A 27,724-nucleotide genomic window follows, 5' to 3' on the forward strand; every position below is an offset into this window, starting at 1 on the left:
CTGGGCTTTGGGGTGGGGGGGCATGACCAGCGCGGTGCTGCGGCAGGGCCCAGGCGTCGGTGCCATGGGCAAGAAGAGCGAGCGGGCGGCCAAGGAGCGGGCGGCCGCCATCGCCCTCGAGGAGGAGGCCAAGAGTGCGGCGCGGCACAGCGACGGTGGGGTCATGGGGGGGCTGGGGTGATGCATGGCCAGGGCTGGTGGGGGTGAAGGTCAGGGGTCGTGGAGGCTTCTTAGGGTGGGGTTGATACACAGGCGGGGTAAAGGTCAGGGGTCATGGGGAGCTGTTTGGGGCTGGGGGTAATGCATAGACATGACTGGTGGGGGTAAAGGTCATGGGGGGCGCTGTTTGGGGCTGGGAGTGATGCAGGGACAGGGCTGGTGGGGTCAAGGGCGGGGGTAACATCCGTGCCACCCTGGCAGAGGAGTACCAGTGCACGGGGCTGCTGGAGCAGGACTTCCCGGAGCTGTGCACCCGCGCCGGGCTCACCTACATCCCCCGCGTCACCGTGCGCCCGCGCGCCGTCTCGCTGCTGGGTGAGTGGGGCAGGCTGGGCCAGGCTCTGCCCACCTGCAGCTACATTGGGCGCTGGGGCTGGGGCCCGGGGCTCTCACAGGGCTGGGAGCACTGTGGAGGACATGGGGAGCAGGGCCCGGGCAGGGAGTCAGAACGGGGCCTGGATCTGGGGCTGCTTTGGCGACGGGTTGAAGCCAAACCAGCTCCCAGAGAAGTGGAGGGTCCCGGAGGAGGCCGGCTGCCGCGGTGCTGGATCCGACCCTGCCTCCATTCCACCCTGCAGAGGAGCCAGAGGCTGTGGAGGGCCAGGCCAGCGCCACCCACATCCAGAGCAAGTACGCTTACTTCCGGCCCCGCATCCAGACCGAGCTGGAGCTCGATGACCCCAAGAGTGTCCGCGAGGTCTTCATGCGAGGTGAGCGGGCTGCTCGGGGTGCTGGGAATGCTACGTGCTCTAGCTTTAGCCCCAGGCCGTGCTGCTGGGAACTGGCTGGAAGCTCCCTGATGCTGCGGCAGGAGTGCATGGGGCTGGCACGGGGATGGGGAGCCCCAACACTGTCCCTGCCAGGGCCATGGGGCTCTAGCCGTTTCAGCTGCTGCTCCAGGCTACACTGGGCTGGGTGGTCTCCATGCCCTGCTGTCCCCAGGCTCCTGGGCTGTGTGACTGCAGCAAGCAGGTGTTGCGCGAGGCTGGCATCAGGAGCCTCCCTGGCCCACGCCGGCCAGGCCCTGAGCACATAAGAGCTGCCAGGTACTGGGTCAGACCATAAATCTGTTTTGTCCAGTCGCCCCTCAATAGCTCCAAGCAGGCATCCACACACTTTTGAACCTGGTTAAGCCCTCAGCTTCCACGTTCCCAGGCTAGGTGGTGGGTACTGGCGGTGGGTGGATGGAGGCAGCAGCAGCCTGGCTGCTGCCCACCTCCCATGACCTGTAGCCTTGTTCTGCCTCCGGCAGGTTGGAAGATCGAAGACAAGATGCTGGGCATCTTCAGCAAGTGTCTGCCTGCCCTGGGCAACCTGCAGGCTCTGCAGTGAGTGCACTGAGTGGCATGAGCTGTGGGGCAGGGCCCTGCGATGTGCCCCTGGCACCAGGTCTGGCTTAGCAGAGACCTGGCCCGGCCCAGGGGTTGTGGGGGTGACAGTCAAGCTGGGCCCCTCTTCCAGCACATGGGGCTGGGGGGGAGCTAAGGTGGGTGATCGGCAGGGCAGGGAGCCAGGAGACTCGGCTTGCCCCTGCCTTACCTGGGGCGAGTCTCCACCTCACTGGGTGCCTCAGTTTCCCTCCCTAAGGCTAGCATCACTGGACCGGTTGCCTCACAGGTTTAATGTGGCTGCCGTGCCTCCCTCTGCAGCCTCTGGAAGGTCGGCCTGACGGACCTCTTGCTGTCGTCACTGGTTAGCATCCTTCCCAGCTGCCCCAACCTCAAGTGAGTGCAAGGCAGGCACGGGGCAAGGGTCTTCATGGAAGGCAATGAACCTCTCACTAATTACTAAGACAAACCAAAGGGCTATGGTGCTGTAGCCTGCAGCTCTTGGCACCTGAGTACTCTGACGGGCCCAGGGGAGAGCTGGTCCCTCCATCCCTGGAAGCTCACAGCAGGGGCAGCTCACCGCCGAGGTAGCCACAGCCCAGGCGGCTCCTGTTCTCCCGCAGGACCCTGTCCCTGGAAGGGAACCCACTGCCTGAGGGCTCCTTCTACAAACTGATCCCCGAGGACAGCACGTGAGGCCAGGGCAGGACCGGGGAAGGGCACGGGCTAGACCTTGTGTGGCCTTGGCCCCTGGGTCTTGCGGGGTTGTCCCGGCATGGGGGGGGCATGCCCCTCTTTCCCCTTCCCCATACCCAGTGGGATATGGGGTTACAAGGAAACCCCCCTCACTGGGCTGGGGGAGCAGGGCTGATGGCACTCCCACCCGATCCTGCAGGCTTGCACATGTGTCGCTGCGCAACAACAGCATTGACGACTCGGCCGCCTGGCAGCTGGGCCAGGCGCTGTCCACCCTGACGACTGCCAACCGCAGCCTGGTCTCGCTCACCCTCAGCTTCAACCACATCGGGGACGTGGGGGCCAACCACATCGCCCAGGTGAGGGGTTTGGGGGGAGTGGGGGGATAAGGCCAGGTCTGCTGGGGGCATGGGCTCTTGCAGGCTGACACCCTCCATCCCTGTCCATCTAGGGCTTGCGGCTCAATCGCTCGCTGCTGTCCCTGTCGCTGGCGCACAACCAGATCGGGGACGAGGGCGCAGCCAGGCTTGCTGAAGTGAGTCCAGCAGTGGCCATCTCGGTCTCCTGCTGCCTCCCTGCCTTGCAGCACTTGGGGATGGACTTCAGGCCCGATTGCCTTTACTCTGTGCCAGGTGCTGGGGCCTTTTGCCCTGACACACACCGAGGTGGTGGAGAGGAGACGGCTTCTGCTGGAGAAGGAGTCCCAGGAGCGCTCCCGGGTGGTGAGGATGCTGCCAGGCCCCTGGTGCCAGTGGGTCACTTGGGCTTGCCCCATGGGTCAGTGTGTAGGGGCAGTCCAGAGCTCCAACCTGAAACCCTCTCTTCCCGCCTTGCAGAGACACGAGGTTAAAGCCGACCGCCCCTCCAGCCTGGTCAGCAACACGACCATCGACAAGCTGCAGCCTGCCAAGCAGGGCAAGAATGTGGCCAAGAAGAAAGTGAGGATGGGCACAGGTTGGGGGGAGAACAAGGCAGGACGCAGCCCCCAGCCTGCCGGCCCCCCCTACAGGCTGCGCCCTTGTTCCAGGAGCCGCAGAGGAAGGAGGAGCGGGGGCAGGTGGGCAGCCCCAGCGTTGGTGGGGTCCCAAGTGGCCCAGCCTTCATGCTGGCCAAGAAGGAAGACGTGAAGCAGGCCAAGAAGAGTAGGAATCATGCGGGGGAAGCCTGGGCCATGGCTCTCAGCCCCTTGGGAGAGCACAGGGTGGGGGGTCTGTAACCCCCTGCCGCCAGCCTGGTGTGTAGGTGGGGCTTGGCCGGGTGCCCACGTGGCAACAGGCCGCATCTCCTTGCAGCGCTCACCACCCCGGAGCAGAAGATTGTGCGTGGGAAAGGTGCCAAATCTGGCAACAAGGAAAAGCGCAACCAGCCGCTGGAGCCGGAGGTGAGTGGGCCCTGCCCAGCCTGGCACCGTGGCCCTGGCCTCCCACCTCAGCCTGGGACAGACCCAGTCCAGGCCTGGGGGCATTAGGAGCTGGGCAGAGCAGAGGGCACCAGCGCCATGGCCCCATGACCTGCTTCCTGCTGCACGCAGGTGCCAGAGCTCACCGAGATCATGAACCCGCTACTGGAGCAGGCTGAGCACCGTGAAGGGAAGGTTTTCCTGCCAGGCAACCGCGTGCTCATCAACCTCAACCTCACCCGTGAGTCCTGGGGGCACAGGGCCCAGCTGGCTGTGTCCCCTCCTCTCAAGCAGCCTGTGGGGAATAGTGTGGGGGCACCAGCTGGAAGTTGGGACCTGTCCTGGGGTGGGCTCTTTCCTTGTACTGGGGATCTACAACCCCCAGCTCCTGCCAGGGTGCCTGCCGGACCCTGACCACCACCTCCCTGACTACCCAGGCAACCAGATCACGGAGCAGGGCCTGCGAGCCTTCCTGACTACTGTGGAGAGCCAGCAGCAGCAGTGGAGCAAGGCCAGCGTGGGAGCCAAGGGACAGACAGGGCTGCTGCGCCTGTCTCTGGGGGTGAGTCCTGCCCCGTGCCACATGGGCACTACCTCTGGGCCTGGTGCCCCCAGGGCCAGAAGCTGCAGCACGCCCCCCCCGCTTCTGTCACCCTCACAGAAGAACCACTTCCCAGCCGAGAGCGAGACCTTTGCTCGCATCCAGGAACTGATGCTGCCACGTGACCCCCTCGCCAAGCAAGGCTTCAAGGATGAGGAGCAGTATGTGCCTGCATAGGGGAGGCGCTGGCAGCCCCAGGACTGTTCCCAGGCTGCCCCGTGGGGGGCCGGCAGGAGGAAGAACCACGCGCAAAAGAACAACTCGTTTTGCTCTTTTCTTTAAAAAAAAAAATTCTTTATCATCGAAAGGAGGAAAATCCAACAGATTATACACCCTGCGCCGGCCCCCGCACCGCAAACGGGGAGGGAGCACAGCAAGGCCATGCAGAAGCCGATGGCAATGTGGAGGGCACAGGGCACTTCCCGCCAGCTCTGCACCCCCTGACCCAGGGCCTGGCAGGGGCAGCAGGGCTGACCCCAGCTGCCCCTCACCCCGGGGTGTTCAGGGGGTGCACGGGGCTCTGCTACCCCCCAACACAGGGCAAGGGATGGGGAAGGGGCAGCGTCCACCTGCACTGTGGCTCTGGGCATGTCTAGTGGTGGGTGTTGTGGCCGCACGATGCCTGGATGGGGAGGGGGAAACGGTGCCGGCCTTGGGGAGGCATGGTGCTATTTACAAGAACCCAATGCACATACATACATACATACATATTTATATCCAACAGCGGGAGGCAGGGGCCGGACGCCACGGGGCCTCAGCACGGGGACAAGAACAAAGTGCATTTCCAGGCTGCCCCCAACCTGCCCCGGCAGTGGCCGCAGTCCCAAGATGCGGCGGAGGGGGGCACAGACAGTCTGGGAGGGGGGCAGTGGGCAGCATGCAGGGGAGGGGGGGGGGGCAGGGAGGCGCCCCTGACCCCTGGTTCCAGTTCTCTGAACTCCCCGCTCTGGCTCCCCCTGCCGCCGCACGGCCCCCAGGGGATGGGGGCAGCTCCAGCTCCCGAGCGTCCAGCTCAAGGGGGTCTCACCGGGGGTCCTCGCAGCCTGGAACACACATGGGGAGTGGGGTAGGGCAGTGGCACCATCCCCAGGGGAAACTGAGGCACTAGGGAGGGGCTTGGCTAAAGCCCCGCCAGCAGGTGTTCTCCACCAGCCCCTGCTTACCTGGCTCGCTGGCTGGTGGGCTCCTCCGGGCAGAGGGGCTGCTGCCTACAGGGCTGGGGGGACACTCTGGCCATGCGTCTGCCTCCGGCGCGGCAGCCCCCACAGGTGTGGCATCGGCCGATGAACCCTGCCCCAGCGACTGCAGCAGCTCCTGGTGGGCTGCCTCCACATCCTACATGGGGTGGGAGGGGGGGCATGAGCAGGGGGCAGGACACGTCCCCCCACCTCCTTCCCGAGGACCCCTTGCCTCAGCCCACAGCACTCGCCTTCAGCTGCCCCAGCTTCAGTATGAGCTGCTCAATGACCTGGAAGATCAGGTCCACGTCCCGGATAGCCAGGCCGGGCGCGGGCGGCTCCGGGGGCCCCTCCAGGCTGCTGGGACAGGGCCCCATCTCCTTCCTTCTGGAGGTGGGGGAGTGGGTGCAGGGGGCTGCTGAGGGACTGGTGGGCGACGTGGGGTGCTCGGGCTCCGTGGAGGACTCAGCTGGCATGCTGACGTAGAAGTAGTTGCCTGCAGCATGGGAAGGGGGAGCAAAGTTGCCCTTAGCTGGGCAGGTGGTAACAGCAGGCACCACGCCATGCTCTGAGCATCACCCCCAAGAGGGGTGAAAGGAGGGACCTGCTCACAAATCGGGGCCCAACTCCAAACCCCTGGATCCTGCTGTGGATTGGGACCTTAGCAGGCATCGTGCTATGCTCTGAGCATCACCCCTGACAGGGGGGCACAGAAGCAACCCACTCAGAACCGGGGCCTGACCACAAACCCCTGGTTGTTGCCAGGGATCGGGACCTTAGCACCGAGCCTGTGGGCACCTGCTGTGCTCCAGCACAGGGCTCCGGAGAGACGGGCTCATGGTGCTGGAGACCTGGAAACAGCGCCCAGGGGCAGGATAGGGATCATTCCCAACCCCTGCCCCCAAAAGTGGCATTACCATCTACATTAGCTCTGCCTCCTTCCCGCAATGCAGTTTCTGATTGGTTGCCGCCTGGCAGGAGCATGGCTGGGTTAGTGCCCTCCACCTCAGCTGTGCAAAGACACCAGGAAAAGAAGGGGGGAAAAGAAGGGGGGAAAAGAGAGAGGGAAGGGGGGGGAAAGGGGGTTGGGGAGTGATGGATGGGTGCAAGGAGCAAAAGCCCAGTCACCAGCTGTGCCCAGAGATGGGGGGAGGTTTGCAAACAGCCCCAGAGCCCAGTTGCATGCAGGTCACCGTGATCAGCAGGTGCTGGGAGAGACGAGAGAGCACTGACCCTACCCCCAGCCCACATGGAGAGACCCCCCTTGCACCCCAAGTCATTCTCCTGGCCTACCTTTGCGCACCACCTTAAGCCCGCTCTGCCCCTCGGCACTTGAGGACATCTCTGCCTCCTGCAGCCCCACTGGGGACGTTCCCTCCGCAGCCCCTGCATCCAGCCAGTCTCCGGGCTCAGGTCCTGTTCCACTGCTCGCTGGGCAAATCTTGCCCTCCTGCCCCGTGGGCTCCACTGGAGGGTCCTGGCTGGGCAGTGCTGCATCCCAGGGCTGGACGGCGCCCCCGATGACCGAAGGCGTGGGTGTCAGGTCGTCCTCAGGCTCCGGGTCCCGGCAGGGCAGGAGGCTGCGCAGCAGAAGGTGCCGCAGGTTCTCCACTGCCAGGGGAGAGAGCATGAGCACAGGCAGGTTGGCTGGGACCTGAGCACCCAACCCACCCCTTGTTGCGGGCCCCGTGGATGGGAGCACTTGTGCCAGGCTGAAAGGCTTGTCCCAGCCCTGCTGATGTCCCGTCCTGTGCCAGCCCACCCCGGATGCTGTGCCAGGCCCATTTCTGGCCGCGCAGCTTACCATCCGCCAGGGCTGATTCGGCCAGCCCCTTCCCAAGTGCCGGCTCCGGCAGGGCGAGGTGCATATCTGGGTCTGGCCGCTGTGGGTGAACGTCGTCCGGCTCCGCGGGGGGCAGGGCAGGCACAGGAGCTGCAGGCAGTTCCTCTTCTTCCTCCTCCTCTTCCTCGCCTGCCATGCCCTCACTGCCCTCTGCCTCAGGCTCCTCCTGCTGCAGTGGGGGCTTCTCCTTGCCCAGGAAGTCGCCGGGGTTGTTGTCCGCTGAGTGGGGCAAGGGGGAACAGAGTGGTGGGTTTGGGCACCAGCCACACTGGTCCGTGCTGCCCAGACCCAGGCTCCTCGGAGGGGCAGAACCTGCTGCTGGACCCCAGGCAGGGGATGGGGGGGACTCACCTGAAGAGACCTCTTCCATCTCCGCTCCAGAGTTGCTGCCTTGTGCCAGCAGCGGGGAGCCCTCGGCGTCCTGCAGCACCAGGCTGGCAGGGATGAGACAGGTAAGTGGGGGGGGGCCCTTGGCACAAAGCTGGCCTGACCAGGCCTTTCAGCATGCCAGCCGAGTCCCAAGCAGGGTGATCCTCACCTGGATGGGGCTGGCCTGTGTGTGGGCTCCTGCACCCGGGGCTTCGGGGGGAAGGTGGCATTCCTCATGGCACTCTGCACAGCCTCCTCCAGCAGCTCCATCCACCTGCCAGGCCCAGGGGAGAGCCTGTCATGCCCCTGGCATGGGTCAGGACAGCCTTTGCCCCTCAATCCCAACCTGCATCCCCACCAGCCCCCCTTCTCTTGCCCTACCCCACGTGGGCACAGCCTGAGCCTTACGCGTTCTTCTCCGAGGACGTCAGCGCCACCAGCTCATAGATCTGGGGTCCCAGCTCCGAGGTGCAGATGATGAAGAGGGCTCGCTTATCTGCAGCAAGCGGACATGAGGATGCTGCAGCAAGGGCCAGGCACCTTACATGACCCCTGGATGCGGCCCCTCCCCGAACCTGGCCTGGACGCAGGGCTGTCTGTTGTTCCCCTGGGACAGGCGCTGGGGGGAGCAGCTGATGAACAATGCAAACCCCTTTCCTTGGGGGGGTCTTATTGGTTTCCCCCTTCCCTGGCTGGTGTGTCCCCAGCCTACAGGACTGGGCTGAAACTCCCACCCCCCAAGTCCACTGCCAGGGAGACACCCTGGCATATGCTGGGCATGGCTGGGCACAGGCTGCCCCCCCGGGGCTCCCGCTACCTGTGGCCACGGAGCGGATGAGCACCGAATTGAGCTTGAGGACGGGGCTGAAGGTTTGCTTGGTGTCGGCGGAGCCCAGTGCCGTCTTGCTGTGACACTTCAGCACCAGCTTCTCGTCCTGCTTCTGCAAAAGCACCAAGAGGTCTTCGAGCAGCAGCACATGCAGATCTGCACGGGGCGGGCAGAGAGAGAGGGTCCAGCTCAGAAGGTGCCTCCGGGCCACGGCGCTGCCAATGCCCCACGTTCCTCCGGTCGCAGCCAGTGCTTCCCCTGGGAGGAGGCTGCTCTCCATCCAGCAGCTGGGGAAGGAGCCAGGCTGCGCCCCCCTCCACCCTGCTGATACCAAGCTAGGACTAGTGACCTCCCTTCAGCCCCCAACTCTCCATGGAAGTCAAAAGGGCTGTTGTCCTGACCCCCTTTTGTCTCCTTTACCCACCCCAGTCGATCAGACTCCCTTCCGGGAGCAACATGGGCTCAGCCTCACATGCAAGGGACCTCCCCAGGCCCTGGAGATGCAACCCTTGCCTGCCTCATGCTCAGCAGAGGGGCAGCTCCTTGCTGCAGCCCCGAGCCCCCAGGGCTAGTCTACGGAGCCTGGAATTGGGGCGTCTGTAAAGCAGTGGTGCATAGTGGATAAAAGCCTCCTGACACCGGCTGTGAATGGAGCTGCCTCTGCCCTCAAGCTCAGGCTGCGGGAGCTGGGCTCTAATGAGGGTCAGGGGAATCAGAGGGCCATGGATCTCAGGCGGGGCTGGACTGCAGGCTCTGTTTGGGCTAGCTGCAGAGAGGAGCCCCCACAAATGGGCAGGAGGGAAAACTTCCTCCCTGTCATACCTGTGGCTCTTTCCCCATGCTCCCCCTTTCCTTTGTCTCAGGGGCTCTGCAGGAGCCTGCATGGACCCAGGGGGATGGGGGCAGTGCTGGTCTGTGCTCCCGGCTGCGGGTGGGTACGTACCCACGGTCTTGTCCTTGCTGATGCGCCAGCTCAGGGGCCCCTCATGGATCATGCGGCGGGACGTGAGGTCCAGGTTCTGTGGGGGCAACAGAGCCCATGCTCAGCTCTCCCCAGGGAGGGCAGGGTCAGAGCCAAGCCCGTCCCATCCTGCCCCCATAGTGGGTGCTACCTTGAACTCGGCTGCCAGCGGGTTGCTGGTGCGTTCCAGCGAGGTGGCATCAAGGCGCTTCTGGTAGGCCTCCAGCCGATGCCGATTCTCTGCCCGCTTCACCGCCTCATTCACGTGCCGCAAGATCTCCCGGCACTGGTCCCGGGCACGGCTCAGCTTCTCGTGCTCTGGGGTCCCACCTGGGGGTGAGAGGGGTGGTCAGAAGGGAGTGCATATGGCATGGTGGGGTTCAACACTCCCATACAGTCAAAAGGCTCCCAGAGCCAGGGCCCAGGATCAGGCCTGCACTTTGCCCTGCACCCAGCCTGGTCCGCGGCCCTGCAGCCAAAGTGGGGGCTCCAGCTGCCTCTTGTATATGTCCTCCTCTACAATGGCTTTATGGACCCTATTTGCTCCCCCCAGAGATGAGGGGGGACTTCGCCTCCCATAGCCCAGCCCCTGCAGGTCTCTCTGCCAGGATGTATTGAGCTAAGCGAGAAGCCTGAGTGGGGCTCAGGCATCCCCCTGCCCTCCACGCTACCCCATACCCTCCGTGTGCTTGAGGACATTCTCCAACAGCAGTGGGTACTTGGTCAGACGCTGCATCTCAGAGATGATCAGGTCCTTGAGCTGCAGCCGGCGGCATTGCGGGTTGCTCTCGGCTTCCTGGGGCAGGGCAAAGAGGCAGTCAGAGGAACCAGGACTCCCGGGAAGCAGGGAGAGGGCAGATGCACCAAGTCAGGAGGGGCTGGGGAGAAACTGCTTGGGCGGGGGGAGGAGATACCTGCATGAAGATCTGGAAGCGGGTCTCCTTGCGCTGCTTGGTTTTGATCAGCTCCAGGGCGATTGACTGGTAGGCGCAGAAGTCGGCTGCGACCTGCTGGATTTCCTCACGTGCTGGCCCGTCAAACTGTGGAGGGGGATGGAATGGGTTCAGGCACCTGTTGTGTCATTGTGGCTCCAGATGTGGGACATACAGCAGCGCAGGGGGAACAGAGAGCTGTGAGGCCACCGCTCCCTCCCAGAGCTCATCGCTCTGGTTGTCCATAGCCACATGAATGCCCAACTCAGTCTCGCTGACAAACAAGTGCCCCTGCCTGTAAGCTGGAAGGTGCCCCGTTTCCTGCACCCTTTGTACCCTGGGGCCAGAAGCCTGTTGCCTTCACTGCCCTACTCACCCGGGACAGCATGAGGTCCCCAATCTCTTTGATGATTGGTCCTTCTTCCCGCAGCTTCTTCATGGACTCACAGAGTGAATCTGGACAGAAGGAGGGGATTGGAGCAGTGCATTCCCAGGGAGCAGGGCAGGTGACACTGCCAAGGCAAAGGTCTCTGCTTCTAGGGCTCCAAATGCCCCTTGTTGATCCAGGGCACCAGGGTCACGTCCCCACCATGAGGTTATAGAGCCTGCATCACTTGTGTGTGCTTGGCTTCTCCACCACACTCCTGCAACCTCCTCCCCCTGCCCTATCAGGCCCTGGGGCATGTGGGCCCTCAGCTCAGTGACTGGTGGATGCCCTTGGGCCAGGACCATTCATGCAGTGAGCTGCTTCCAGCCCCAGCTTCTGGAGGAGCTGGGGGGGAGGGAATGAGAAAGCTAAGAAAGCAGCCAAGGTGCTGCAAATGTGACACTTGGGCCCCACGCTCCACTTACGCTGCTGCTCCCTGCATGCCCCTAGGGTGCCTGGCAGGGAGCCCAGGTGCACAGGGTCTTACTGTGGATTTCAATGAGGTCTGGGAGGTTGGGGAAGAGCAGTGCCAGCTCCTCCCGTGACAGCAGGCTCTCCTTCTTCAGCCGCTGGTAGAAGAGGACATCCAGGACCCGGAGGATGCGCAGGTGAGATGCCTCTGTGGCAAAGAGCTCTGTTCCGGGTACGGGAGAGAGAGAAGGGGTCAGGCACAGGCCAGTGCTTCAGGCTCCCCTGGGGACTCCTCCTGGCCTCCAGCAAACTGCCCCCTCGGCTATGCAAAGCGCTGGTTGGACCCTGCCTGCCCCTACGCAATTTCCAGCCTGACTTTCCCCCATGCCTTGTCCTATTTGCCTGCTTGTGGTTCCCCCACCTGACCCATCTGCCACACACCCTCCTGGCCAAACTCAGCCCCTCGCAGCCAGCTTGGTGTTCCCCCAGGGCAGCCTCTGGGCTTGGGGTCCCACTGGGTGCTGAGGACTCCTCACCATTGATCACCTCCTGCCGGTCAATCTCTTTCTGCGTTAGGTAGGCCGTGACCTCCCGCCCCATCGTATGCTGCCAGTTCTGCGTGTCCGGCTCCGGCTCCAAGTCCGAGAGCTGGCCCAGATCATCCTCAAGGAGGTGGGGCAGGAAGGAGTCCGTGCCAAAGCCCAGGTTGGGGGACTCGATACTCCTGGGAGGATGGCAGAGAGGGGTGGAGGGGGTCAGCCCCTGGCTTGGGCCCAGAGCCCTGCCCTGGCCACAGGCAACAGAACTCACCTGCGCCCCATCTTGGGCGTGTAGGGAGGCGTGGGGTTTTCCAGTGATCTGAGAAGAGACAGGAGTGGCTTGACGCTGGCCGACATGCTGTACTGCATAGCACAGCCGGGGGCTCCCTGAGGGAGCCACACATCACATGGGCCCCCATCTCACCCGTGGGCTCCTACCTCGTCGACAGGCTGGAGGCGGAAGACGAGGCTGACTGATGTAGCCGTGTTGCCTCCGCCGCCGCGTCCATGTCCACGTCACTCCGGGAGCGCGGCACATTCTCGGCCTTGCGTGATTTCTTCATCTCCTCCCGGCCCTTCAGGCTCTCCGAGCGGCCCAGCTTCACTTCCAATCTAGAGCTGCATCGGAGAAACGAGTTGCGTTCATCCAGGTGGCAGGAACTCAGGGACACCCGAGGCCAGTGCATGGCCACCCTGCGACCCAAGGCCCCTGGAGCCGCGGCGCCAAGCCCCCCTACCTGTCGGTTTCCAGCAGGTCCTCGGGGAAGCTGCCAGTGGAGAGGCGCTGGGTGCCGGGCTCCTGCGACTCGTAATGCTGGTTGTTCTCAAAGTGCTGGATGATGTTCCTCACATTGCCGGGTTTGACTGGAGGGACACAGGGACCCTCAGGACACCAGACTTGTGAGCCCCTTTGCACGCTGCAGCCCAGCCCCTCTGACAGCTGCACCAGGGTGGGGGAAGGCCCCCCTGTTTGGTCTGAAGCTAGCTGAAGCTGGGGGTGCTTTTGGGATTCAGAGTAGCACTGCAGCTCCTCTCCCCCAAAACAGCAACCCCACCCTTCCCCCATGCCTCCCCCTGCAGACCCAGGAGCCGAACCCAGGGCCCTGCCACGCCGCCTGTCCCGGCACCCACCCCACGGTCAGAGCCCTCAAGGGAAGGGCCCCGCTGATAGAGCAACAGAGGAAAGGACATTGAAATGAGGCGAAATGCAACGTAAAATAAAAGAGGCCTTTTACCTTCAACAGGGGACAAGGGGACATGAAATGCTGAAAGGAAAAAACAATGAGATGTCAAGTCGGCCCGGTGCTCTGGCAACTGAAGAGGAGGGTGCAGGCTGCGGCATGAGAACGCAAAGGAGATGGAGGGAGAGCAGCGATGGGGGACACACACATGCTTCCCCCCCCCACCCCAGGGACCCGCCACCCGGGCAGCCTGGCAGCTGCAGGTGGCACTGGACACTGACACACTTCTCAGGGGGCGTCTTAGCCCAGTCTCCAATTTCTGTGCAAAAGCAACTGCGCCTTGGCACACAACCTGCTTGGTTTTATCCGAGACCCAGAGGTACACTCCTGCCCCAGCCTCCTCCTTCCCACTGGTCTTGGTGGTCACAGGCATTGGAGACCAGGAGCCTCCCAGCTGATGCTGCACAGAGCAGAGGGAACCAGTGCTGGTGCCAGGGCCCAGCTCAGTAGGGAGGAGCAAGACTGCAGCTGGGCTTGCAGAACTTGGCACTGGCTGCAGACACTGTGCCCGTTGGGGGAGGGGGGGGTGCATATTTGGGGGGAGGGCACATGACTGAATTAAGGTGAAGGGGAGTGTAGGTGAGGGAGACATTGTGCATCTGCCTTGGGTGGGAAGCCTGAAGGGTTTTGCTGCAGCCTCCGACAAGCAGGGAAAGGCTGAAGGCAGGTGGAGAGGCCTTGGGCAGATGTGGGCTCTGCAATGAGGAGGTCTGGGACCCCTCCTCACAGCACAGACAGAGCCCAGACCTAGGAACTTTGGGTCACAGAGATCAATGCCTGCAGTGGCACACATCACTCCAAGATCAGCACAAGGCCCCAGCTAGACGTGGGGCTTGCACCGCAGCTGGATCCCAACACAGACAAGGCCTTGGACTCCCAAACCTGGATCCACTTGCAGCCAGGTGGAAAGAGGGACAGCCCTGAGGCAAGGGGCTGCACTGGCTCCAGGAGTGGGACACCCTGTCAAAGGCCACCGGCAAGGGAGCAACTCCCAAGGAGAACATGGCTGCCCCATGGACCTTCCTGCAGGTCCCCCCTGCTCCGCAAACTGCCCCATGGTCCCTGCACTCACTGCTCTGGGAGGAGCTCTTGGGCTTCCCAATGTACTTGAGGATGGGGTTGCGCTTCTTGTCCTCCATCGTGTCCTTGTCCTTCTTTGTCCCACTGCTCTGCTGAGACATGAGGCAGGGATTAAAGCAGCACCAGCCAGCATCCAGGGGCCAGGCCAGAGCCCAGGTCCACTCCCTAGCCCCTGATGTACTACTGACTCACTCCAAACCCCAGACAACTCACTAATGTGCTGCCATGTGCCCTGGGGACAAAATCTGCCACAAGGGGACAGGAAAGGAAGACCAGCCAGTCCCACTCTGTCGGTCATGATGCTGCCCCCTCCGGCAGTGGGACAGGCCCCGGATGCTTGGGAACCTCAAGCTGCTAATACTTGAGCTAAAGGAGACTCCCCAATTAGCTGTAAAGGGCCTAGGATACACCATCCTGGTTCCACCCAGCAGGGGGCAGCAGTGCACACCCCCCCCCCCCAGTTCTCATGGAAGAAGCCCAGTGTAACATGTACACACACACACATCATCCAGACCACGGGCTGCCAGCACAGAGCATCTACCCCTGAGCAGCATCTTTACCCGCCAAGCTGGTTACACCACAGGGCTGCGTTCGTGCCCACTGTGCCCTGCCCTTGGCTGGTAGCGGATCCTAGCCCATGTGCTAGGGAGCTGGGAAGAGTCTGAACTGGATCTTCCAGGAACAGAAGCCCCAAGAGACATCCTCCTCTCCAGGGTAGGACATCAGACCCTCAGCCAGAGCCAGACTGCTGCAAAGGGATGCCTGAGGCGTGCTCAGCCCCTGGCCCGGCTCAAGCAGCTCCAGATGCATGTGTCAGGAGAGCTGGAGCTCAGGGAGACCACGGGAGAGCATCGCAATGAGCTGGACCTGGGGAGATGGCACCTCACCAACCTTCTTTGTCTTGGGGAAGAAGGGCAGCCACTTGTCCTTGTCTGGGAGGGACTGGGACTTCTCGCTGGTGCTGGCAGGACGAGGTTCCGACCCACGGATGCCTGCGTGGGTCACGTAGGTGCGGAGGGCAAAGGCCATGGGGGAGCTGCAAGAGAAGGAGCCACGTGCTGCAGCTTGGACCCAGGGCCATGCTCGCAGGGGGGCCACTGCCTGCACCATAGGAGTCGGCTGTGGCACAGAGGACAGGGCCCGAGCAGTGCTGGATACAGGATTAGAGGCCCTGTTGGTGCAGCTATGCCCAGGCTGCTCTAGGGAGGCTGCTTATAACCCCTGCCAAAAGCCACCCAAAGCTTTGTGTCTGCTAACAGGAGAGTCCTTATAGACATGTCAAGGTGCTACAGGGTGAGCTGGGGCCCGGACCTGGCAGCTTCTGCCCGCACAAGCTCGTTGCACTCAGGTGAGCAGGTTCAGTGTCAAGGGGGTCAAACATACAGCCAACCCTCCCACCAGGGAAGCATGTGGTCTGTTCTGCACTGTGTTGAGGCCCCAGCAGGGCTCCTGCATGGCGGGGAGCAAAGTGATTCTGCTGCCAAATCTGGGGCACTTGGGGGCTGCAGCCTTGGCAGAGAGGCTGGGTCCCAGCGGTGGAAGCAGGTGGCTTTTGTCAGTGCCGCTAAGCATGAAAACCTCTGCACTGCTCTGGCACGTCTGTGCACGTGGTCACCGGCTCCGAAGCTGCTCACCTCCTATCATCCTCGTACTTCGACCTGGGGTGAGAAGGAAGGACATGGGGTGAGAAGAGGCGGCACCTGGGAACAAGCCTTTGTTGCCTGATTCAGCCCACCCCAAAGCAGGCACATGGGAGCAGGTGGACTGCCCTCCCCACAACCTCATTCACACGCCCACTCTCCCTCGAACCCAGGCCAACTGCAAACCCCAGTTCTACCCCACTCAGGGCCCAGAGCCTGACCCCCGGGGATGTAGCCTGGCTGCCTCAGGGCACTTACAGGATGTCACCCAGCTGGGTGATCTGTTTCTCTGCCACCTGCCTCTCCCTCTGGGGGTCCCCGTCCAGGTCCATCAGGTCGTTCTCGCCATACAGGCTCCCCAGCCCCATGGTGCGCTTCGTCCTGAGGACAGATGGGCATAGGTCAGGGCTGAGAGCCTCTGCGATGCAAGCACTGGAGGGGGCATGGGATGCTGAGACAAGCTAGCTCCCAGGCAGCAGCAGGAGAGTGGGCAACACGGTTACCTGTAGTCCTGGATCTGCTCTTGGATCTCAGGCATCACCGTGTCCTGGGCTTCGGACAGGGCACTCCGGATGTCCTCCCCATTTCGCAGGCGAGACTCTGCAGCCAGCAAGGGCAGGGAAGAGAGAGGTGAGCCCGTGACTTGCTATCCCTCGATGGCACGGGGCGGTGCAGAGATGGCTGGGTGCAATGGCAGCTCCAGGGAAGCACACAGCCTGCCACCAAGCCAGCTGACCAACCCCCGAGGGCTCAGCCCCTGCTGCACTGGGATGCATTCAGTAGCTTGGACCTATGGGCCATCTCACTCTGACTACGCAACACTTGGCACTAGGGGCCCCGATCTCAGTTAGGGCCTTTATTCGCCCCCCACCCCCAAATGCGAACAGAAATGTCAGCCCCATTTACAGACCCTGATGGGCACAACTGAAATCATGTCCCCACATGAGTCACAGCACCTAGGCATCCTGCCACCTTATCTTATCACAAGACACTTCCTCCCTGGGGGGTGGGGGCAATATAAAAGGGAGGGGGAGATATCTGCAAGACTTGCTGTGCAGATAGCCCCCCTCCTGGCGCTGCACCAAAGGGGAAGCATAGCCAAGGAGTATGCATCTTGCACACAGGCCGACAGACTCTCACCTATTTCCAGCAACAGCGAATCGGCCACCTTCACCCTCAGTGCCTGTGGAGTTTAAAAAACCCCCCAAAAAACAAACAAACAGTCACGTGTGTGCTCATCTGGACCCCGCTGTTATTGAACCACAGTTACCCATGCAGCCGACAGGCAGCGCCTTCCACTGCTCGCATCTGCGACTGGGCAGGATCCTGCCCAAGCTCCCCCCGGAGCCAGGCTGCGCCCAGGCCACGGGGGATGAGCACCGGGGAACAGGATTTCAGGGCAAACCCGTGCGACTGCCCCTCAGCAGGGAATTGGCTCAGAATTTCACCCATGAGAAACAAATCCCCATCAGCTGCTGTCTCTGTTAAGCAGCAGGCTAAAAACCCTGAGTAGCTAGAGGAAACCCCAGGGGATGGGGACCTTGGCGAGCCTGGGTCACTCAGCCACAGTGAGGCTGCTACCTGGGTCTTTGCCCAGAGACAGCAAGCTCAGCGACAGAAGCAGCTACCACTTGTGTCAGCCCTTCTCATTGCCACCCATGCTATTCCCTTGCTGAAGCCTGCGTCTGCACAGCCCATGGGATGCTCAAGGCAGGACAACTGAGGGGAGCTCCAGGCAGGCATTGCTCAACTCCCACCCTCACCGCGTTCTTCTCCAAGAAGATGTTCCAGATATCCTTGCCCAGCGCGCGGGACTCCTTGGGGTTCATCTTCTGGCAGACGTCGGCGCACAAGTAGAAGAGCTGCGGGGCAGGAGGAGCAGGGCACAGATGAGAGCGAGGCACGTTAGGAAGAAGGAAGGAGAAGTGCGCAGAGACCGCGGCAGGGGCTGGAGGGCTGTCGCACCGGCACAGACATCCCACACTGCGCTACCACCCTGCCCCACCTGTGTGGCCTTGTGGACCCTTGTGGCAGGCCAAGCACTGGCCCCACACTGGGAGGTCTCCACTGCTTAGCTGCAATGCAGACAAGTGTGCCCGGGGCTGCAGATGACAGCAGCGTTGGCACCAATGTCCCCACCGTGGGCCACGAGGGTGGGGTGGGAAATGCACTGCCCTGCCTACCAAGCCAGGCCCCCAGCCCAGCACTGCCTTCAGCTGGATTGGTCCCACCGTTTGGCCCCAAGGTGGGAATTCCCCTGCCCTGAACAGATCAGTCCTCTGGGGAAGATCAAACCGGGAGTCACTCCCCACCCCCAACTATTGTTGTAGGGACAGCAGGGCCATTGCCGCAACCTCCCGTGACCTGGGGCAGGTCAACAGCAGCCAGAGGGGCTGGCCAGGGGGGTCCCCTCTCTCACCAGGGGGCTGGGATCCGCCTGGGAGAAGATGTACCGCAGGAAGACCCCCAAGTGAGCCGGCCGGGATTTCAGCTTCCCCAGGTCCTGGAAGAGGCTGTCACACTGTGGGAGGGGGGAAGAGAAAGACACTTGAGCTGGCAAGAGGCCTGAGGCACACAGCCAGCCCCAGGAAGGGGCTTTCTTCCGTTGCAGCATGCCAAATCCCCAGCTTCTTCCTCCCTCTGCTGGTGACGCTGCCGCAGCTCAGAGCCCAGTGGGAGGCACCCCAGCCACAACCCTCCCAGTCGAGCCAGCCCTGGGGCCATCGTAGTGGCTCTGTCTACCCTGGCCTGCCATTAGGACAGTACCCAATGCAGATAAGGGCTACAGAGGAAGGACAAGGACTCTCTTTCCTGAATGCAAGGCCTCGTATGAGTTGGCAGTACACACAGAGTAATGTGCTGAGACATGGTGGGGGCACCTGGGTCAACACAGAGGACAAGTGCATGAGGCAGCTGCCCTCGGTCGCTGGACTGCCCCGCCAGATGGACAGCTGGCAGCGGTTAGCTACAGCATGGCAGAGCTCAGCACGGGCTAGTTCCCCTAGCCAAGATTAGGCCCCCACAGATCTCAGCTTGTGTCTGCGGGGCTGCCAGCAGGGCGCCTGGCCACCAACATGGGGGGCACGAGGTGGGATCTGCGAACACATTGCGCTACCCCGAGCAGCCGCTGGGACAGAACGTGGGGGTGGGAATGTCTCGGGAGCTGCTACCTCGTTGTTGAAATAGCCCGGGTCATAATCCTCCTCGGGGCCAATGATGAGAGGGCGCAGTGTCCGGTCTGAGCCCTGGAGGAGACAGAAGCAGGATGGGACCAGGCAGTTGTCCCATTTGGTGGTCCAGAAGGGAGGGCATCTCACACTGCCACTTGCAGCATGGTGCCATCGTGGGTCATGAGGGCCAGGCATGACCCAGAGGGCACAGAACGCCCTCCCCAGTTGCCCAACTCATCTCTGGCAGCTGGCCTGACCCAGGCCAACCTGGCAGAGCAGAAGGGAGCGCGCTCCCCCATGCCTCTGCCCTAGTCCCACCTGCTCTGTGGAGGGCGCGAAGGGCGTATCTGAGCCCTGCCGGCGGTGATGCTGGAACATCTTGGAGGTGATGATGGGAGACGTGCGCGGGCTGTCGAGGCCGGGGTCGGACAGGACTGAGTTGCGGTTCAGGGAGATCTGCTCAGGGTGAGAGCATCAAGGGGGCGACGGCGTGGTCAGGGAGGGGGCAGGTGCCGGAGGATGACTCAGGTGGTCTGAAATGAAGGCCTCCCCCTCTTGCTCCCTGCCCTGCTACTATTGCAGGACCCCTCTTCCAGACCGACCCAGTGTAAAAGTACTGGCACCAACTGGACAGACAGTCCAATTGGTGCCAACTCAGCTCCTGGGCTGTCTTCATTGCTGTCTCCACACTTGAGGGTTTCCCCCCACACCTGTGGGCCAGGCACACTCTTACAAGCCTCCTTCCACCTCTACTCCCCCCATAAGTGATGCCTAGCAGGCTTCGCCCTCTGGCCTCTGCTGCTTGCTGGGCTTGACTGCTCTGTAACCCCAGGGTGGCGTTTGAGGCCCCTTGCAAATGCCCAGACAAGAATGAGGCTTTCCAATGCACCCAAATCAGAGGACCTGTGCTGACTGGGGAAGCAGAGCTTGGCTCCTCTGAGAGCATGATGCTGAGGAGCCAGGGATGCAAGTCAGTAACTGAAGGCATCCCTGGGACATGGCAGCGATGCCATATGAGCACAAGGAGCCTGGGAAACTGAGTTAGAGCTATGATCAGAGTTGTCCAGCACATCCAAGGGAAGAAAGGCACAGCCAAGGCACCCAAACCCCCTCAGCTTTGCCCTGCAGAGCCAGGACCCAGCTGACCCATCCTGGATAGGCATTTCCAGGTCCATGAACTGCCCCCGGCTGCACCAATTCCAAAGGGCACATCCATTTTCCCAGGGTCCTGCTCCTCAGGGGACTGCCAGCCTCCATGCAAGGGCTGCATGTGTGTGCAGGGGAAACCAGGTTGGCTTACAAAACCCAAGGCACAAATTCAAAGACTTTAGCCATGGAGCTGTGACCCACCCCCTGGCAGCATGGCCCTCACCTCGCTCACCGAGGGGAACCGCTCCGTGCCGGAGTCCAAGCCGCTGTCGCCATCCTGAGAGTCCAGGGAGAGGCGGCCTGGAAAGGAGACGATGCATGAGCAGAGGCAACGGAAGATGAGAGTTGGGTGCTTGAAGACTGGTGGGCTGACAGTAGGTGGCCTGGGCTCCTGCAGCCCCAGTGGGACTCCGGCTCTGGGCCCAAGGGGCGGAAGACAGGCTCCCACCATCAAGAGGCGGCTCTGGCTCATGAGAATCCTGGGTAGGGACTGGGACCCTGGACTCCCGAACCCACAGTCTCCCCTTCCTGCCTGCCTGGCCCTGACACCTGGGAGAAACACCGGTAGCCAGTGAGGGGACGTATGCTATGGAGGAGGCAACTAACACCCACCCAGGCACCCTCTACTCACCTTCTGTGACCTGGAGCCCCGCGGAGCCCGGGTCGCTGCTCAGCCGTACACAGTCCTGCAGCGAGAGGACGCACTGGGTCGTCACATTGTTCCCGCCCTGCTGGTGGGGAAACAGGGACAAAATGGGTGGGCGCCACCCTCGATAGCAGAACCACTTCTCTGATTTCAGGCCCCTTGAGGGAAGGAAGCTGCAGGGCACAGTGAGCGGGGAGCAGACTCTGGCAGGGGCCCAGAGCATGGGTCACCACCCAAGAGAACAGCCCAGCCTGGCTGAACTGGTGCCCTTCTCCCTGCAGCCAGCCTGGCCTTCAGCCCAATACCCAGCCAGCTGCGATGCCCTCTGGAGACTTAAATCGCAGGACCAGGAGAGGCATTCAGTCCTGCAGCTGTTCACAGGCAGCCCCTGAACCCATGGATACCATAGGAGGCACAAAGCCAGCGACACCAAGAAGACCCCACACGGAAAGCAGAGGGGATGCGGGGGGGGGGGCAGCAGCTGGGACCCTGGGGAGCAGTCCTGGCTCTGGTCCCACTTCAGCATGTGCTGGGGAGGGAGGGGTCGAACGCAAAATCATAGTGCTTTGTCCATTGCACGCCGCTGCCTACCACCAAGCTGCCAGTTTCCTGGAGGATCTTGAGCTGCAGCTGGCTGACCCGGCGGCGGGCACCCTCGATCTGACCCTCCAGCCCGGTGGCTGGGCGCCGGCTGTACACCTCGCAGAAGCGCTGGGCAGGAGACAAAGAGGAGTGGGCCACAGACACGTGAGGAGAGCGTGCGACCGCGCAGGCAGTGGGGAGCTCTCCTCGGTGGCCTGGAAGAGCTTTGCCGGGTGAGGGCATGGGGCTGGCAACAATGGCAGGGTGGGGAGGAAGGAAGTACAGTCCCTTAGCCCACGCGACATAAAAGCAGCTGCTTGCAGTGGCTCATCCTCTGAACCCCCGGCCAAGCCACAGACAGATGCAGGAGCCTGGGAGCGATGGCACAAATGTTTGATCAGGTGCAGCAGGCTGGGGATGGGGTTACAAGCAGAGATGGACCCCAAAGCTGTGCTGTGGCAGGCACGACATTGGAGGAGACACCCGCCCATTGCTCCTGGGGCCTTGGGGAAGTGCCATTGTACCTGTAACTCAGCCTCTTCCTGTCGCAGCATGTTTCGGAGGATCTGGGTTGCGTGCTTCTGGACCTCTGGGTCCTGCAATTCAGAACGGGCACCAGTCAAGTGGGACCGAGACAGGCAGAGCTCTGCTTTCCCCTTCCCGTCCTCTCCTCTGCCAGGCCCACAGCAGGCAGGGTGTAGCAGGCTAGCAACACCCCCTTCCCGCTCCCTCCTTGGCCCGTGGTTACCTGCAGTGGCTTGGGTCCAGTGATGCGCTGGGGCGGAGGTAACGGCGGCGGCGGGGGAGGCGGTGGGGGGTGCGTGGGCATGACCCGGGGAGCCCCTGACGAGCTGGCGTCTTGCTGGGAGTTGGAGAGTCCCACTGAGGAGGGGGGGGAGCCTAGGAGGGTCAGTGCGACGTAGGCGCCGGCTGGGGAAGAGGAGCAAGACAAGGACAGTGCAGTGATGAGATGGCTGAGAATGGGAGATCCTTCTGTGCCCCCACCCCAGCGTGGCAGGGCTGTAGGCTAAATCCAAGGCCAAAGGGATGCCTGTGGGGGTGGAGCAGGGGCATCCAGGAGGGCTTTGCCATGCAGCTCCAGGTCAGGGATCTGGGACAAGTTAGGTGATCTTGGCCCTTGACCTAGCTCTCCCATGCTGCAGGGCCTCACTGTCTCTCCCCAGGAGCAGACCAGCAGCTTGCTAACACGCCTGCTAGCAGACGAGGGCTGTGGCCATGCTCACGGCAGTCTGCGGAGCTGGCTACCCACAGAAGCTGCCATGTGGCCGGGATTGCTTCTGTGCTGGGGCCCTGAAGCACATGTTCCCACCAGCTTGGTGACCGCCTACTGCCACTGTCGGAGCGCCTGCAGGCCCCAGGCAAGATTGGAGCTAGTGCTGCGAGTCCCAGGCTGGCGGTAGGAGATAAGAACACGTGGTCCAGGAGATAAGGTGGGCCAGGAGTGGGCAGGGACTTGGGAGCAGGGAACTAGGAAGTGATTCACCCCAAGGTCACGTAGCAGCTCAGTGGCAGAGCTGAGATTATAGCCTATGCATCCTGGCTCCCAGGCTCAGCCTGAAGTGCAGGTGCATGGGGAGACGGCACAGCCACCGCCACCCCCTGCTCATCCTCTGCCACCCGGGAGGGTCCCTTTGCTCTGGAGGGGAGCAGGGAGCTCCATCTGCCTACCCTGTCCCTACATACCCATGACAAGCCCCCTGCCTGCCCAGAGACAGCCCTGGTGGCTCACGCCACCCAACAGCCTCCTGTTGCTAGTGCCCAGGGCTGGACTCGAACCACCAACCCAGGGGTATACAGCTCCATCAACCTTCCTCCCATTACCCTACTCACATTTGATAAGCTTCACCACTTCGAGGTGCGAGCTGTTGGTTACCATTGTGCCGTTCACCTGAGACAGAAGAGAGACATGAGCCAGGCCCACAGCCCCGGGGGTGTCAGCCTGGGGATGACGGGACTGGGAGGTCATGCTCACCTTGACAATGCGGTCCCCTTCCTGCACACCTGCCCTCATGGCTGCTCCTCCTGCAAGGCAATGAGCACAGAGTCAGGCCTGTCCTGGCAGCTGGGAGGGGGCTGCAGGGAACAGCGTGACAGGTCCAGTTGCTGGGGGTGGCAGAGTCTGCAACTCAGGGGTCAGCAAAAGAAAGGAGGTCCAGCTCTGTAACATGCAGTAGATGTAACTGGGTCCCTCCCAGGTCAGTGCTAGTCTGCTTCACAGTTGCATGCAACGCTCCCTCCACAGGGTACAGCACTGTGCTATCAGCACCTGGTCCAACAGGGCCCTGATCCTGCTAGCTTCAAGGTGACCCCAAACCGGAGAGGGAAAAGAAGCCACTGACTTGCTTGGAGGGGCTGTGCCCCACCAACCACTGCCTGGCACCATGGGACAGAGGTGAGCGCAAAGCAAACAACCCACTGCTTGCTCCGAATGCAGCTGAAGACCAAAGCACCTGAGGCAGCCAGCCCCGGTTCCCACAAGGCCTTCATTCAGTCCATGGGGCTGCTCAGCAAGGAGCAGTGACATGACATGAAGAGCCGCAGTCAGAAGCCCTAGAGCACTGCCCAAAGGCCACGTGTCCTTACAGAAGCCCCCAGATCCCAAAGAGCACTGACAGGAAGCACCTGCCTGCATTCAGGCAGGCGTCAGAACAGGACCTGCACGGATCTGCTTTCAAGAGCAGAGCCCAAGCACTAGAGAAACAGGGCTGGCAGGGCCCAAACCCATCTTGTCCAGCCTCCAGCCCTCACCAAACTGTCCCGGTCATGCATGCATCCACCCTGCGCTGAAAAGCTTCTGAGCGTGGAGATCCCCCGAATCTCTCATGGGTCCGTTCCAGCCCTCAATTCCCTTTGGGTGGAGAAAGCTCTTCCTCGGACCCAGTCACCACCACCAGCAATATTCACACCCCTCCTTTCTTCAGTGAAGCTGTTAAGGTTTAGCTGCACTGAAGAATTCTCCTTCGCGAAAGCCAAACCCAAGAGACCTGCTTCTGTGAGGGGAAGCTCCAGATGGAGAAAACTGGAGAGAAATAAAGAGGCCGAAGGTGGAAAAAGCACGGGATAACTCAGTGTGGCTTCGACACACTGGTGCTGCCTGAGCCCAGAGTGGCCATGGGGGGCACTGCAGAGAGGCTGCAAGCTGCAGCCATGCATGGGTCAGGGGGTGAGAGGAAAGGAGGTTTCCTTTATTAAATGCCTGGTCCGGGCCCCAGACGCTGGCTGCATGCAGGCTCCAAGCAGAGGACAGGACTGGCCCTTCCCAGACCTACAGGATCTCTGTCCATGCCCCTCCACACAACCGAATTCTCCCCAGCCTGCGCGTCATCCGGGGGGGGTGGGGGTCGGTCATTTGCAATAACAGCAGCTCATTGTGTATTTAAATGGAGACTCAAAGCCCTGCCACCCTGCAAAGCCATTAGACAGCAAAACCAAGACCGCCTGCCCCACCCCCCACACAGCCGGAAGCAAAAGCCGCTGGGTCCAAAAGCTGCTGAATTGGTGTTTGCCGAGGGCTGCACAGGGAATTCCCTGCCCCCCCTCGCCCGCCGTCAGCAGCTTGCTGTGATTATATAACCGGCGGGCAGTGCGGCGCAGTTAACCTGTCGCTGCCTGTAGGGCAGAGGAGGAGTGGGGGGGTGGGGATGGGAACTCAGCTGCTGTGCTGGGGAGCAGACGACTATGGGCAACTCCCAGCCTGGACTAGTGGGGATATAGGAAGCTGTTCCAGAGCCAACCCCCACAAATGACCTTATTTGCACCCATCAACCCTGCCCTCCTCACCCCAACCTCCCACCCACCCACCATAGGGTCCCGATCTCAGCCAACGGGCCACACACTCTTCCCACCCATCACGGGGTCCAAGCAAACGAGGGGAGCCCCAGCTGCATGCGACTGCTTCTGTCCCAAAGAGGTGAGGGGGACATGGATGGCACCCACCTGGCCGCACACTCTGCACCAGGACAATCCGGTCCCCGCTGACCGTGAAGCCGAAGCCATGCTCGTCCTTCTGGATAATGACACAGCGCTGGACCAAGCCTGTGGGTGCAGGGGGAAGGAAAAGCAAGGGAGCATGGAGTTAAATCCATGCTCCGTGTTGGCCCAGGGTACAGCATCCTGGTGGGCTGGGGTCATTGGAGCTGGGGGGGGGGGTCTGCTGTGAGATGGGGGGTTGTTTCTCCCCACACTGTGCACACAGGCACATGCAACACGAGTGAGGCTTGGTGACCTTCACTCCCATGAAAGCTTCAGCTCCTGGTTAGAACAGGCCAAAGGGCTACCCAAGCATGGCTGATGTCTGCAGCCGACAGTGCTGGGTCTAGTGCCACATCCAGCCAGTTGATAACCCGGCCTGAATGACCAGGTACCTGTCAACAGCTGGGGCAGCCTTTCCCACAAGGGGTCCCTAAACAGGGTCTGGGGCAAGGCATCAGGCCGGAGACCCAATTAGGGCCCCTCTTCTTGCACAGGCTCCCTAAATGGCCTTGGTCATGGCGCTTTGCCTCTAGGCTCCCCACGAGTGACAGCACTGCCCTGCCTCACCTCACGGGAGTGTCATAGAGACAGGACTCCCCAGGGACAGGCTGATAGGGTGGTAAAAACCCGGGATGATATGTTCAGAGCCCCAACCCCTGGGGACAGCAGGCGGGCAGAAGTTACCTGTTGTTTCGGTGGAGTCGGACGGCTGGCGGTGATGGCCAGGAGACCTGCGTTCTGGAGCCGAATCTCCCAGAGAAGACAGGCTGCTCAACCTGGAGGGGGCAAGGCATATGTCATCATGGAGGGCCCGTGACGAACAGGGCTCTCCTTCCGCTTGCTCGAGACACCCCACCTCACACAGGAAGTGGCAAACCGCAACACCAGCCTGCGGTAGACTGAAAGCGAGCACAGGCTGCGCACTTCCCCAGCAGATCGGAGCAAGGCTGGGCACCAGGAGTACCGTGGCCCAGGCCTGGGGAGAGCATCGGGCACCCCCCGTGCCACGACATGGAGCCACTGAGGTCTGTATGGGAGGGATGAGCGGGGGGAGAAGCGATGCGAGGTCCACGGTGTGAGCACAGCGAGAGTGACAAACAGATACACACACACACATACACATGCCAGCCGGACGCCCAGCACCAGAGCTTACCAGGCTGCAATGGGGCTGATGGAAGAACACGAAGCAGCGAGGGATGGATGAGAGAAAGACAGACAGACAACGGACAGTTACTTTCACCCCCCTGCCCCTCCCGCCCCAACCTTTGCTATCCTAGTCCAGTGCCCTGCAGGAACTGGCCAAGTCTGGGGGCAAGAAGGGAGCTCGGCCCCATGCTGGCTCTCCCAGCAAGAGCTTCCGGGGGGGGGGTGTTGTGTGCAGTCAGGCCCTGCCCAGCAGCAACCAAGTCCCAACAACCTCGCCTGTGCAGGGGACCATGCAGCAAGCACCTGCGACTGCTCCTCGGACCGAGGCCGCCTTCCCACAGCAGAGCTGGCCGGAGCAACGGCCGTGGGGAGCGTTGGTGCCGGCAGCGGAGAGGTGACGCCAACTCAAGCTGCAGCTCCCAGACGGAGCGTGCACTCAAGACGGGCTCTTGGTCTCCGGTGCTGGGCCTGGACCTGACAGCCTGTCGCCTCCCACTGTGCCACTCAGTCCCATCCTGCACCCAGGGCCTAGATGTACTCTCCCCCTGGCAGCCAGCCTGCCCTCCAGCCCAGGGCTGAGGGACACGGGATGCTCACGGAGACCCGAATGCCCTTTGAAGTGATCTGCTTCCCTTTGAAAACCCAGAGTCTCCAACACAGCCAGCGGGGGCACAAGGAAATGGCCCTGCTCCCCCCCTTTTTCCCCGGACCCCTCTTACCTGGGCAGGTGAGGGTGCTTTTTACTGGCTGGCCTGTTGTCCAGGAGGGACGACAGAAATGGACACCCAAGACAAGGATGGTGCAAGATCCCAAGGTCAGCATTGTGGGGTGAGAGAGGAGATAAAGGCATCAAGAGGCAGATGTGAGCAGGCGCTGCAGCTGCTGGCGCACCAGGGGAAGGAAGGGGAGCAGGGTTTGGAGCCCAAGCGCCTCTCCGCTCTACCCCTCCCCACAGGACCCAAAAGGGGCAGAGGAACCAGGGCCCCGACCAGGCAGCTCCTTCCCGAGTGCAAGGGGAACCCTCAGCCCTGGCCCCCGTTGTCAGGCACGACAGGGCCCAGATGCACATCTGCGAGGAACTGCCCCCGCCACGCTCGCTGCACCCAGCAGCCCAGTGCGTCCAGCCGCCTTCAGAGCATCATGAGGCCCCAATCCTGCAGGAACGTGGTGCAGGTTAACAGGTGGCAAGGAGCGCTGCTGAGTCACTGGCCCGATGAAGTTAAGCACATGCAGGATCAGGGCCAAAGCCCTCCTGAGCTCTCCAAAAAGCCTCAAAACCCTGCGTCTCCAAAGCAGCTTCTCTGAGCCCCTTCCAGCAGGTGGAAAGGACCCGGGCTTGGGCTGG

At 62.1% G+C, this 27,724-nt stretch overlaps 2 protein-coding genes across 10 annotated transcripts; one reads left to right on the forward strand and one right to left on the reverse strand.

Moving 5' to 3' along the window:
- The first annotated feature begins 6 nt into the window (after positions 1 to 6).
- LRRC71 (leucine rich repeat containing 71) lies at positions 7 to 4,550 on the forward strand. Its single transcript, XM_019555880.1, has 15 exons — positions 7 to 155; positions 421 to 534; positions 798 to 929; positions 1,472 to 1,547; positions 1,869 to 1,943; positions 2,171 to 2,239; positions 2,443 to 2,602; positions 2,695 to 2,778; positions 2,876 to 2,965; positions 3,080 to 3,181; positions 3,271 to 3,385; positions 3,536 to 3,624; positions 3,775 to 3,883; positions 4,080 to 4,204; positions 4,304 to 4,550. The coding sequence occupies exons 1-15, from the start codon at positions 23 to 25 to the stop codon at positions 4,418 to 4,420; spliced, it is 1,590 nt and encodes a 529-aa protein (XP_019411425.1). The 5' UTR covers positions 7 to 22; the 3' UTR covers positions 4,421 to 4,550.
- Positions 4,546 to 27,724, reverse strand: ARHGEF11 (Rho guanine nucleotide exchange factor 11). Of its 9 annotated transcripts, none has more exons than XM_019555847.1 (42): positions 27,099 to 27,723; positions 26,387 to 26,401; positions 25,918 to 26,009; positions 25,198 to 25,296; positions 23,234 to 23,283; positions 23,092 to 23,149; positions 21,989 to 22,170; positions 21,765 to 21,836; positions 21,250 to 21,369; positions 20,644 to 20,698; positions 20,236 to 20,312; positions 19,182 to 19,319; positions 18,864 to 18,938; positions 18,113 to 18,214; positions 17,457 to 17,555; positions 16,834 to 16,876; positions 16,197 to 16,293; positions 15,952 to 16,074; positions 15,688 to 15,711; positions 14,945 to 15,089; positions 14,046 to 14,145; positions 12,968 to 12,997; positions 12,470 to 12,596; positions 12,171 to 12,350; positions 12,004 to 12,051; positions 11,730 to 11,917; positions 11,270 to 11,416; positions 10,732 to 10,811; positions 10,338 to 10,463; positions 10,102 to 10,219; positions 9,575 to 9,753; positions 9,406 to 9,481; positions 8,451 to 8,618; positions 8,042 to 8,129; positions 7,803 to 7,907; positions 7,616 to 7,698; positions 7,226 to 7,483; positions 6,715 to 7,032; positions 6,339 to 6,431; positions 5,673 to 5,917; positions 5,407 to 5,578; positions 4,547 to 5,286 (listed from the first exon to the last, which is right to left on the reverse strand). In XM_019555847.1, exons 1-42 carry the CDS (start codon positions 27,446 to 27,448, stop codon positions 5,267 to 5,269), a joined length of 4,965 nt encoding a protein of 1,654 aa, XP_019411392.1. In that variant the 5' UTR covers positions 27,449 to 27,723; the 3' UTR covers positions 4,547 to 5,266. The 9 variants fall into 9 exon arrangements, with proteins under 9 accessions (XP_019411374.1, XP_019411402.1, XP_019411392.1 ...); XM_019555810.1 differs by having other exon boundaries at positions 20,245 to 20,312; positions 20,644 to 20,740; XM_019555791.1 differs by having other exon boundaries at positions 20,644 to 20,740.

The sequence above is a fragment of the Crocodylus porosus genome, unplaced genomic scaffold (assembly GCF_001723895.1).
Source record: "Crocodylus porosus isolate Cpor-Errol unplaced genomic scaffold, CroPor_comp1, whole genome shotgun sequence".
Lineage (NCBI taxonomy): Eukaryota > Metazoa > Chordata > Crocodylia > Crocodylidae > Crocodylus > Crocodylus porosus.

Bases quoted from the DNA above. Each gene is read 5' to 3' on its own strand.
- LRRC71 (XM_019555880.1), top strand. From the start codon at position 23: ATGACCAGCGCGGTGCTGCGGCAGGGCCCAGGCGTCGGTGCCATGGGC. The intron at 3,182-3,270 runs GTGAGGATGGGC...CCCTTGTTCCAG, and splicing joins AGAATGTGGCCAAGAAGAAA to GAGCCGCAGAGGAAGGAGGA. The intron at 3,625-3,774 runs GTGAGTGGGCCC...TGCTGCACGCAG, and splicing joins ACCAGCCGCTGGAGCCGGAG to GTGCCAGAGCTCACCGAGAT.
- ARHGEF11 (XM_019555791.1), bottom strand. From the start codon at position 27,448: ATGTGCATCTGGGCCCTGTCGTGCCTGACAACGGGGGCCAGGGCTGAG. The intron at 21,837-21,988 runs GTAACCACGGGC...TCTGAATTGCAG, and splicing joins CTGGACCCAAGCCACTGCAG to GACCCAGAGGTCCAGAAGCA. The intron at 20,741-21,249 runs GTAGGCAGCGGC...CCCCACCAGCAG, and splicing joins AGGAAACTGGCAGCTTGGTG to GGCGGGAACAATGTGACGAC.